The 12,066-nt window shown below is 36.3% G+C and overlaps 1 protein-coding gene across 2 annotated transcripts in view; it reads right to left on the reverse strand.

Annotated features, from left to right (window-relative positions):
* Positions 1-504, reverse strand: part of SYT14 (synaptotagmin 14) — a 155,018-nt gene extending 154,514 nt beyond the window's left edge. For both annotated transcript variants that reach the window (XM_068538441.1, XM_068538440.1), the window contains exon 1: positions 345-504. In XM_068538441.1, the coding sequence (XP_068394542.1) occupies positions 345-456 (112 nt within the window). In that variant the 5' untranslated portion in view covers positions 457-504. The remainder of the gene's footprint in view (positions 1-344) is intronic.
* Positions 505-12,066: the final 11,562 nt, after the last annotated feature.

Below are 12,066 nucleotides of genomic sequence, written 5' to 3' on the forward strand. Positions count from 1 at the left end.
GATATGTCCTTCTTCTTAAAGCGTATCTGTTCATATAATAGGCTCAAAAGCATGCCTTATATTTGAAAACTAAAAATGTCATTAAATGATGGTATACAATTGATCATTATGCACTATGATAGCAATTCATGGGCAATAAAAAGATAACAACATAATTTACTGAATACATCTTTTACTCTCAGAATAGTGGCTCAAGGTTAGTTTACTACATGTCAAAATCAAGCTTTTTATTGTATATATATATATATATATATATATATATATATATTTTTTTTTTTTAAAGAAAGTAATAAATAGTACAGACAGAAAGACCAGACAAGGGAAAGCAGTGACATGATACTTACAAATTTTATCTTGTGAATTCTTCTTTGTACTGTATCCTGAACCAAGATCTGCAAACCCGCCAACATTTTCAAAACAGAACTTCTTATTAATATAGAGAAAAAGGAGCAGCATCAAGATAATAAACACCCCGACAGCTGACAAAAATCCAACTGCCTCTGGAGATACTAGAGGGGAAAAAAAGTCACAGCTGTAAGCATTTATTCTTCTTCAAGTTACAAACAAGAAGGAAACCCCTATACATGTGTTAGATTACTGCCTTATTTGAATTATATTTAAAAAATTTCATAGTTCACAACAGTTTTCAGTTTACAAGAAAAACAAATTGCACAGTTTAATGAGTTGTTCAATTTACACAAGAGTATTAAAATCTTCTAAAACTTTCCCTATAAATTATGTGGGAACAATCTGAAAAGACGAGTCTATAAAAGAGGCAGTTATCATGTTTAGTCCATTGAAAAGTACTACAAAAACTTTAAAACAAGAATTAGAAAAACTTATTTCCCAAGCACAGGTCTATCACTTAATCGAATTTATGAGAACGTAGATGATTCTTCTTATCTCTAAAAGCTTCAAGGGCCTTTTTTTATTAAACAAACTCTGGACTTCTTGACATTGAAAACTGCAGCCTCTCTTTTCAATATTACACTCCAATCAAATGATTCCACTCACTGCCTCAGAATCAGCTATATGCATTACCACATGCCTTGTTTTTGTTTGCCCTCTTCCCCTTGCCTGGAGTGACCAAGTGTCCTCTCTACCAAATCCCACTCATTCATTCAACCAACAAATAGTTTTGGAGCAGCAGCCATATACCAGGCATTATCACATACGCATTTCCTGTCTTCCTTGAACAGTCTAGTGAAGGCAGTTACAACATGGTGCAATAAAGGTTATGATTGGGGAAGAACAAGGACTATGAGAACTATAGAAATACTTAACCCAGTGTTGGAGGATCAAGTAAGCTTTTCTGAAAGTAATGGCTGCTGTGATTATATTTTCAGAATTATTAAGAATTAGCCAAGTTAACACTATTCCAGGCAGAAGAAACAGCATGTGCATATAGAGACAGGAGATCACAATATCTTCCAGAAACTCCATGAAACTTTGCTATGATGAACTACCAGGTTCTCAAGAGAATCTGATCTCAAGAGAATACATGAAATCATCCAGGGAGATTTGGCAGAGTGAGAACAGACAAAACCTTCTCCAACTTCTCCAATCCTCAGCAATCTCTTTTCTTTCAACTTTTGCATTATCTCTCTACACCAGTCATTTGGAGTTAAACAGGAACTAAATTTTTCTATCACCAGTGCCTTCCACACAATACTCAAGTATTAGCTGAGAATGAATCTTAAGCCTCAAATATCCCCTACTCTTTCTTCCTCCACTGCTCAAGGAGCATCTAAAATGTCATCTCCTTGAAGATTTTTCTTTCAATCAGAAGAGCCATGACAATTAGCACCTAACTCATTTGTTAAAAATGAAGTCACCCACCAGTCAATGATGAGTGCTTTAATCTCCTAGCTTTTCATTATTTGTGAGAGCCAGGCAGCCAGGTGTAGAACTGATATGACATTACAGCCTATTCAAAGCTGGCTCAATAATATTGTCACACAGGATGGAGCAGAGAATGATATTGTAAGGGAGGGGTGATGAGGCTGAGGGAGAAGGTGGCAGGAATGGTAGAAGTGCTACCTGAATATCAGGCTGGTGGTGAGGAACAGATCCTGCTACCAAAACCAAGAAGTTATGCCCAGACATTAGCCCTGTTTAATTGCTTTACAATGTTCCATTAATTTCTGCTATATAACAAAGTGAACCAGCTATATGTATACATATATCCCCATATCCCCTTCCTCTTGCATCTCCCTCCCACCCTCCCTATCCCACCCCTCTAGGTGGTCAAAAAGCACCGACCTGATCTCCCTGTGCTATGCCGCTGCTTCCCACTAGCTATCTATTCTACATTTGGTAGCGTATATAGGTCAGTGCTACTCTCTCACTTCTTCCCAGCTTACCCTTCCCCCTCCCCCCGTCCTCAAGTCCATTCTCTACATCTGCATCTTTATTCCTGTTCTGCCACTAGGTTCTTCAGAACCTTTTTTTTTTTTTTTTTGATTCCATATATATGTGTTAGCCTACGGTATTTGTTTTTCTCTTTCTGATTTACTTCACTCTTCATGACAGACTCTAGGTCCATCCACCTCACTACAAATAACTCAATTTCGTTTTCTTTTATGGCTGAGTAATATTCCATTGTATATATGTGCCACATCTTCTTTATCCATTCATCTGTCAATGGACACTTAGGTTGCTTCCATGTCCTAGCTACTGTAAATAGTGCTGCAATGAACATTGTGGTACACATCTCTTTTTGAATTATGGTTTTCTCAGGGTTATATGCCCAGTAGTGGGACTGCTGGGTCATATGGTAGTTCTATTTTTAGTTTTTTAAGGAACCTCCATACTGTTCTCCATAGTGGCTGTATCAATTTACATTCCCATCAACAGTGCAAGAGGGTTCCCTTTTCTCCACACCCTCTCCAGCATTTATTATTTGTAGATTTTTTGATGCTGGCCATTCTGACCGGTGTGAGGTGATACTTCATTGTAGTTTTGATTTGCATTTCTCTAATGATTAGTGATGTTGAGCATCCTTTCATGTGTTTGTTGGCAGTCTGTATATCTTCTTTGGAGAAATATCTTTCTAGGTCTTCTGCCCATTTTTGGATTGGGTTGTTTGTTTTTTTGATATTGAGCTGCATGAGCTGCTTGTATACTTTGGAGATTAATCCTTTGTCAGTTGCTTCGTTGGCAAATATTTTCTCCCATTCTGAGGGTTGTCTTTTCGTCTTATGGTTTCCTTTGCTGTGCAAAAGCTTTGAAGTTTCATTAGGTCCCATTTGTTTATTTTTGTTTTCATTTCCATTTCTCTAGGAGGTGGGTCAAAAAGGATTTTGCTGTGATTTATGTCATAGAGTGTTCTGCCTATGTTTTCCCTCTAAGAGTTTTATAGTGTCTGGACTTACATTTAGATCTTTAATCCACTTTGAGTTTATTTTTGTGTATGGTGTTAGGTAGTGTTCTAATTTCATTCTTTTACATGTAGCTGTCCAGTTTTCCCAGCACCACTTATTGAAGAGGCTGTCTTATCTCCATTGTATATTCTTGCCTCCTTTATCAGAGATAAGGTGACCATATGTGTGTGGGTTTATCTCTGGGCTTTCTATCCTGTTCCATTGATCTATATTTCTGTTTTTGTGCCAGTACCATACTGTCTTGATTACTGTAGCTATGTAGTATAGTCTAAGTCTGGGAGCCTGATTCCTCCAGCTCCGTTTTTCTTTCTCAAGATTGCTTTGGCTATTCGGGGTCTTTTGTGTTTCCGTACAAATTGTGAACTTTTTGTTCTAGTTCTGTGAAAAATGCCATTGGTAGTTTGACAGGGATTGCACTGAATCTGTAGATTGCTTTGGGTAGTATAGTCATTTTCACAATATGGATTCTTCCAATCCAAGAACATGGTATATCTCTCCATCTGTTTGTATCGTCTTTAATTTCTTTCATCAGTGTCTTATAGTTTTCAGCAGACAGGTCTTTTGTCTCCTTAGGTAGGTTTACTCCTAGGTAATTTATTCTTTCTGTTGCAGTGGTAAATGGGAGTGTTTCCTTAATTTCCCTTTCAGATTTTTCATCATTAGTGTATAGGAATGAAAGAGATTTCTGTGCATTAATTTTGTATCCTGCTACTTTACCAAATTCATTGATTGGCTCTAGTAGTTTTCTGGTAGCATCTTTAGGATTCCCTGTATAGTAGCATGTTCTCTGCAAACAGTGACAGCTTTGCTTGTTCTTTTCCAATCTGGATTCCTTTTCTTTCTTTTTCTTCTCTGATTGCTGGGGCTAAAACTTCCACAACTGCTGAGTAAGAGTGGCAAGAGTGGACATCCTTGCCTTGTTCCTGATCTTAGAGGAAATGCTTTCAGTTATTCACCACTGAGAATGATATTTGCTGTGGGTTTGTCATATGTGGCCTTTATTACATTGAAGTAGGTTCCCTCTCTGCCTACTTTCTGGAGACTTTTTATCATAAATGGGTGTTGAATTTTGTCGAAAGCCTTTTCTGCATCTATTGAGATGATCATATGGTTTTTATCCTTCAGTTTGTTAATATGTTGTATCACATTGATTGATTTGTGTATATTGAAGAATCCTTACATTCCGGGGATAAACCCCACTTGATCATTGTGTATGATCCTTTTAATGTACTGTTGGAATCTGTTTGCTAGTATTTTGTTGAAGATTTTTGCATCTATGTTCATCAATGATATTGGCCTGTAGTTTTCTTTTTTTGTGACATCTTCGTCTGGTTTTGTTATCAGAGTGATGGTGGCCTTGAAGAATGAGTTTGGGAGTGTTCCTACCTATTTGGAAGAGTTTGAGAAGGATAGATGCTAGCTCTTCTGTAAATGTTTGATAGAATTCACCTGTGAAGCTATCTGGCCCTGGGCTTTTATTTGTTGGAAGATTTTTAATCACAGATTCAATTTTAGTGTTTGTGATTGGTCTGTTTATATTTTCTACTTCTTCTTGGTTCAGTCTCAGAAGGTTGTGTTTTTCTAAGAATTTGTCCATTTCTTCCAGGTTGTCCATTTTATTGGCATACAGTTACTTGTAGTAATCTCTCATGATCCTTTGTATTTCTGCCATGTCAGTTGTTACTTCTCCTTTTTCATTTCTAATTCTGTTGATTTGAGTCTTCTCCCTTTTTTTCTTGATGAGTCTGGCTAATGGTTTATCAATTTTGTTTATCTTCTCAAAGAACCAGCTTTTAGTTTTATTGATCTTTGCTATCATTTCATTTCTTTTCATTTTTTTCTGATCTGATCTTTATGATTTCTTTCCTTCTGCTAACTTTGGGGTGTTTTTATTCTTCTTTCTCTAACTACTTTAGGTGTAAGGTTAGGTTGTTTATTTGAGATTTTTCTTGTTTCTTGATGTAGGAGTGTATTGCTATAAACTTCTTTCTTAGAACTGCTTTTGCTGCATCCCACAGGTTTTGGGTCATTGTGTTTTCATTGTCATTTGTTTCTAGGTATTTTTTGATTTCCTCTTTGATTTCTTCAGTTATCTCTTGGTTATTTAGCAGCATATTGTTTAGCCTCTATGTGTTGGTATTTTTTACAGATTTTTTCCTGTAATTGATATGTAGTCTCATAGTGTTGTGGTCGGAAAAGATGCTTGATACGATTTCAATTTTCTTAAATTTACCAAGGCTTGATTTGTCACCCAAGATGTGATCTATCCTGGAGAATGTTCCATGAACACTTGAGAAGCAAGTGTATTCTGTTGTTTATGGATGGAATGTCCTATAAATATCAATTAAGTCCATCTTGTCTAATGTGTCATTTAAAGCTTGTGTTTCCTTATTTATTTTCATTTTGGATGATCTGTCCATTGGTGAAAGTGGGGTGTTAAATCCCCTACTATGATTGTGTTACTGTCAATTTCCCCTTTTATGGCTGTTAGCATTTGCCTAATTGAGGTGCTCCTATGTTGGGTGCATAAATATTTACAATTGTTATATCTTCTTCTTGGATTGATCCCTTGATCATCATGTAGTGTCCTTCTTTGTACTTGTAATAGTCTATTTTAAAGTCTGTTTTGTCTGATATGAGAATTGCTACCCCAGCTTTCTTTTGATTGCCATTTGCATGGAATATCTTTTTCCATCCCTTCACTTTCAGTCTGTATGTGTCCCTAGGTCTGAAGTGGGTCTCTTGTAGATAGCATATATACGGGTCTTGTTTTTGTATCCATTCAGCCAGTCTATATCTTTTGGTTGGAGCATTTAATCCATTTACATTTAAGGTAATTATTGATATGTATGTTCCCATTACCATTTTCTTAATTGTTTTGGGTTTGTTATTGTAGGTCTTTTCCTTCTCTTGTGTTTCCTGCCTACAGAAGTTCCTTTAGCATTTGTTGTAATGCTGGTTTGGTGGTGCTGAACTCTCTTAGCTTTTGCTTGTCTGTAAAGGTTTTAATTTCTCCGTCAAATCTGAATGAGATCCTTGCTGGGTAGAGTAATCTTGGTTGTAGGTTTTTCCCTTTCATCACTTTAAACATGTCCTGCCACTCTCTTCTGGCTTGCAGAGTTTCTGCTGGAAGATCAGCTGTTAACCTTATGGGGATTCCCTTGTATGTTATTTGTTGTTTTTCCCTTGCTGCTTTTAATATTTTTTCTTTGTATTTAATTTTTATTTTTTAATTATTATTTATTTATTTATTTTTGGCTGTGTTGGGTCTTCGTTGCTGTGCGAGGGCTTTCCCTAGTTGCAGCAAGCGGGGGTCACTCTTCATCGTGGTGCACAGGCCTCTCACTGTCGCGGCCTCTCTTGTTGCGGAGCACAAGCTCCAGACGTGCAGGCTCAGTAGTTGTGGCTCATGGGCCCAGTTGCTCCGCAGCATGTGGGATCTTCCCAGACCTGGGCTCGAACCCGTGTCCCCTGCATTGGCAGGCAGATTCTCAACTACTGCGCCACCAGGGAAGCCCTGTATTTAATTTTTGATAAATTGATTAATATGTGTCTTGGCGTTTTTCTCCTTGGATTTATCCTGTATGGGACTCTCTGTGCTTCCTGGATTTGATTATTTCCTTTCCCATGTTAGGGTAGTTTTCAACTATAATCTCTTCAAATATTTTCTCAGACCCTTTCTTTTTCTCTTCTTCTTCTGGTACTGCTATAATTCAAATGTTGGTGCGTTTAATGTTGTCCCAGAGGTCTCTAAGACTGTCCTCAATTCTTTTCATTCTGTTTTCTATATTCTGCTCTGCGGTAGTTATTTCCACTATTTTATCTTCCAGGTCACTTATCCGTTCTTCTGCCTCAGTTATTCTGCTATTGATTCCTTCTAGAGAATTTTTAACTTCATTTATTGTGCTGTTCATCATTGGTTGTTTGCTCTTTAGTTCTTCTAGGTCCTTGTTAAACGTTTCTCATATTTTCTCCATTCTATTTCCAAGATTTTGGATATCTTTACTATCATTACTCTGAATTCTTTTTCAGGTAGACTGCTTATTTCCTCTTCATTTGTTTGGTCTGGTGGGGTTTTACCTTGCTCCTTCATCTGCTGCATATTTCTCTGCCTTCTCATTTTGTTTAACTTACTGTGTTTCGGGTCTCCTTTGCGCATGCTGCAGTTTCGTAGTTCCCGTTGTTTTTGGTGTCTGCCTTCAGTGGGTGAGGTTGGTTCAGTGGCTTGTGTAGGCTTCCTGGTGGCCTGTGTTCTGGTGGGTCAAGCTGGATCTTGTCTTTGGGGTGTGCAGGGCCGCATTCGGTGGTGTGTTTTGGGATACCTGTGAACTTATTATGATCTTAGGCAGCCTCTCTGCTAATGGGTGGGGTTGTGTTCCTGTCTTGCTAGTTGTTTGGCATGGGGTGTCCAGCACTGGAGTTTGCTGGCCGTTGGGTGTAGCTGGGTCTTAGCATTGAGACAGAGATCTCTGGGAGAGCTCTCACCAATTGATATTATGTGGGGCTGGGAGGTCTCTGGTGGTCCAATGTCCTGAACTTGGCTCTCCCACCACAGAGGCTCAGGCCTGACACCAGGTGGGAGGACCAAGACCCTGTCGGCTACATGGAATTATCAAGATAGTGGTCATTGGCAAGTGAAACCACAAGAGAAGAGGCCCATGTTATGCCTGGTCCAGCTGAGCAATTTTCAGACCTCAGCTCATTCTGGCAACAGGGCGACTGGGTCAGTGACATGAAGCAGGACGGGGTCCATGAGGCGGGCAGCGCTCAGTCGGTGCGCAGCCTGAGGGGCCCGGTCAAATCCCTCGGGGAAGGCTGACAGCAGCCAGGACTCCAGCCTCCTGTGACTGCGGCCTCTTTGGGGTCTCCCTCCCAGTGTCAAGTAGCTCTCACTCCTGCTTTGGCAGCTGTGCCTTTACCCTGAGCTTCTTGACGAGGCGAGCGCTCCCTGAGGTGATGCGTGAAAAGCACAGGCCGTGCTCAGAGTCTGTGTCTTTACTGCTCATACTGCTTCTCCTGTTTTCCTTCTCTCCTTCCCTTCTTGTCTCTTCCTATGCCTTGCCTTAATCCTTATTTCTGTATTCCTCCTTCATTTCTCTCCTCCCCTCCCACTTTTAAATTTAACCTAGGGAGAAAGGTCAACTATAAACAAGTATAATACAGCAAGCACTATAATAGAAGTATAGAATATAAAGTACTACTGAAACACAAGAAGGAACACTACCTGGCAAAGTCTGTAACACTTCAGAAAGGAGATGACACTTGGGTAGGGTATGAAAGATTACTAGAAACTCTATTAAAGTGTAAAAGGCAGATGAAAGACCATGATCAAAAACAAGAAACAGTGTGCATGGCATTCTATCAGCACTAATGGGCAACATTCTTGGCTGTCTTATTTACCTCTGTATCCTCCAAGCACCTAGCACCACCAGCTGACATTATACAAATATTTGTAAATGCACAAATGAACGTGTTCAGGAAAGACCAAGAATATACCAGAACGGCTATGACTGGAAATGAAAGCAAGGTCCAAACTGTCAAAGAACCTTGAATACCATCCTACATATTTTGTACTTGTAGGACGATATTGCTTTAAACAATAGAAAACCTGGAAAATAGCAGGGAGTGAATGGCGGCAACATATGAGGACTAAGCAGTAGCAGTGGTGGCAGAGAAGAGGGGTGACTTTGTTCAGGGAAAATTGATAATAACCCAGTCAATTAATGTAGAAGATGAGGATAAAGAGAAGTTGAAAATAATTCTAAAGTTTCTGGCTTGAGTGAATGGGTGAATTAGTAACAGTATTTACCAAAATGAAAAAATACGAGAGGAAAGGCATGTGGTTTAGGGCATGGGAACTAAGAGAGCAGTAAGAGAGAAGCAGGTACCGAGTTTAGGTTTTGACATGTTACATTAGCAATGTCAGCGGACTATTTCAGTGTGGATGCCTAGTAAACAGAGGGAAACATGAGGATAATGCTCTGATGAAGGTCAGGTTCTAAAAGAGTTGGGAGTTTTCCCCTTTGCTCATCCAATTGCATGTCAAAGACATCACTGACTAAATACAAACTGAACTGGCAGATGATAGGTACTAGGCTTTAACGGTAAATCTCTTACTTCACAAGTTTTTAGATAAATATATACTGTGAAATTTGAACAAACTACAAAAAGAATCTTTTCTCACTAAGAAAAGGTGAAGGATGCCTTATATTTACAAGGCAAATATACTACTAAGGTAAATATACTATACAATTCCCTTTTTATCCATTGCTTGACTAAATGCCCATTATCTACATTTCATTGAAAATATTTTGTATTTAAAATATTGAAACAGTAATGTAATTGTAGAAAAGAAATAATTTTCTAATAGAAAATATTAAAAAGCTTCAGACTTTTTTCATCCTTATCTCAGGATTGAAATAATATTTATTATTTCAAATGAGATAATACCAGAAGTTGACCAGTAACAGTTCTAGGTATAAACACATATGATAAATCCCACCTGTCCATAAAACTACAATAGAAAAATACATTGAAATTACCCTAAAGATATGAATGCTATACACCATCAAAAAAGTTAAATAAAATTACACTAACTCAGATCTCACAAATATAAAATATATTTTCATTCAGTATAAGATGGAATTTACTCCTAAACTCTTATTTATACTGTGAATCTGCTTATAAAGCCATTCGACATATTTCTAAGATTGTGATTAATTTATCTATAGATAAATCTACTCTTTTCAAACATTCTAGATCATCCACTGCAAGTAAATGCTATTTAAAAATGTATATTACCTCTTAAGGAGAACCTCCAAAATCTCTAACAGCGCACAGTTAAACTGTTTAGCTTAATATTACAGATTTGAAGAACTAAATTTGCTGAATCAAATTTAGAGTTAGTTAAAAAGTCAAAATTCACTGATGTATTGTTTTCTCATACCCAAATTTTTAAAATTTTAATGTGGTAAACAATAAAACCAAGACCAATAAATAACAAAATTAACAATATCAAACATTTAAAGAGTGCTTAATATTTGCTAGGGGCTGTTTTAGAAAGTGCATTACGAGCATTATCTAACTGAATCCTCACTACAACCTAATTTTTCAGATATGGGTACTGAGGCTCGATAAGAATAAGTAGAATTTTCGAGATCTTAAAATTATTATTCAGTGACAAAATCTTGATATGAATACAGGCACGCTGATTCCTGCTCCCAAAATGTTAAACACTAATCCTTACTGCTTCCTCTTTGCCAGGCACTATTATAATCTCTTTCATTTTAAAATGTAATGCTCAAAACAATTCTGTGATAGGTAAATACTATATATTATCTTAGTCTTTAGATGAGTAAACTGAGGGCCAGAGAGTAATAAATTTGTCCAAAGTCACAAATCTAGGAAATGGTAGAACCTGGATTTAAACCCAGACATTTTGACTCCAGAGTCCATGGTCTTAAACACCAAGGAACACTACTGCTTTCTTATATGTCAACCTGCAGCATAAAAAACAAGGGAAAGCCATGCAATCAAATAATATAGCTTAGTACATATATTATGAGAAAACATTTCATGGTTTAGCTTTTTATATACATTGAAATACAGCAACTGATTTCAGCTTTCTCAAAATAAATATATAAATCATAAAACTGGAATCATAATATTTTCTATTCAAGATACTTTTCAAAATATTCTAAAATTAACTTTAGAACTCAGCTTAGAAGCCAAAATAAATAGTATATCCTTATTATTATATGCCATGTTTGAAAAGCTAATAAAATAAATAAAAATTTAAAAACAAAAAAGTATTCTATAGAACAATAAGCTTGATATGTATTAGTAATGCTCAATAAAAATATAAGGAAGGTGTCTGTGAACTATATGACTCTCTATATGAAGTATCTAAAGACTACACTGAAGAGTCAAGAAGCATAAAAGATATAATATTTCACCAGAAAATACAGTTTAGCTTGTCCAAGATTAATAATTATTTATGCTATGTAGATGGAACTGGCTTTAGCAGTTATCTATACTATATAATTAGGAATGAATATATATATTTATAAAAGATAAACTAAAAAATAATACTTTTTGTCAAAATTCTAGCTTCAATCATCATAGTAAAATTCATTTTAATTTCTATAGATAAAATGGTCATGGAAACAAAAAAATTACAATCTTATAAAGTAAAAGAAATATCAAATCTATTTTGACTTTGAAAGTATTGTAGAATTCACTTAAATTCTACTTTCTGTTGTCACAAAAGAACATTTTCTATGTAAAGTTAATGAGAAAAACACAAAGATATACAGAAATATAATTATAAGGGAGGTATTTATTTATTAAGCCAACATATTTTCAATATAAACTTATTTATATAATAATATTCTTCTCTAAATAAAATTTGTGTCGAAGCAAATTAACTATAAATTACAAAATAAATATTACAAAACTATTTTATCCATTATATTTTAAATGCAAAATTAAACAAGAAGTACCTATGATTCTTATAATTCTTTAAAAAAGAAGGATAAAAAGAAACAACTTACAGTTTGCATTATAAGGTCTGTATTGCTGATTTGTTCTACTGGGCAGGAAACACTAGTCCTCTAAAGTCATGGAGACTTTAATAATTCATTTAATAGATGCAATTCTATCTCTTGAACAAAATGGGAACTAT

The sequence above is a fragment of the Eschrichtius robustus genome, chromosome 3 (assembly GCF_028021215.1).
Source record: "Eschrichtius robustus isolate mEscRob2 chromosome 3, mEscRob2.pri, whole genome shotgun sequence".
Classification (NCBI taxonomy): domain Eukaryota; kingdom Metazoa; phylum Chordata; class Mammalia; order Artiodactyla; family Eschrichtiidae; genus Eschrichtius; species Eschrichtius robustus.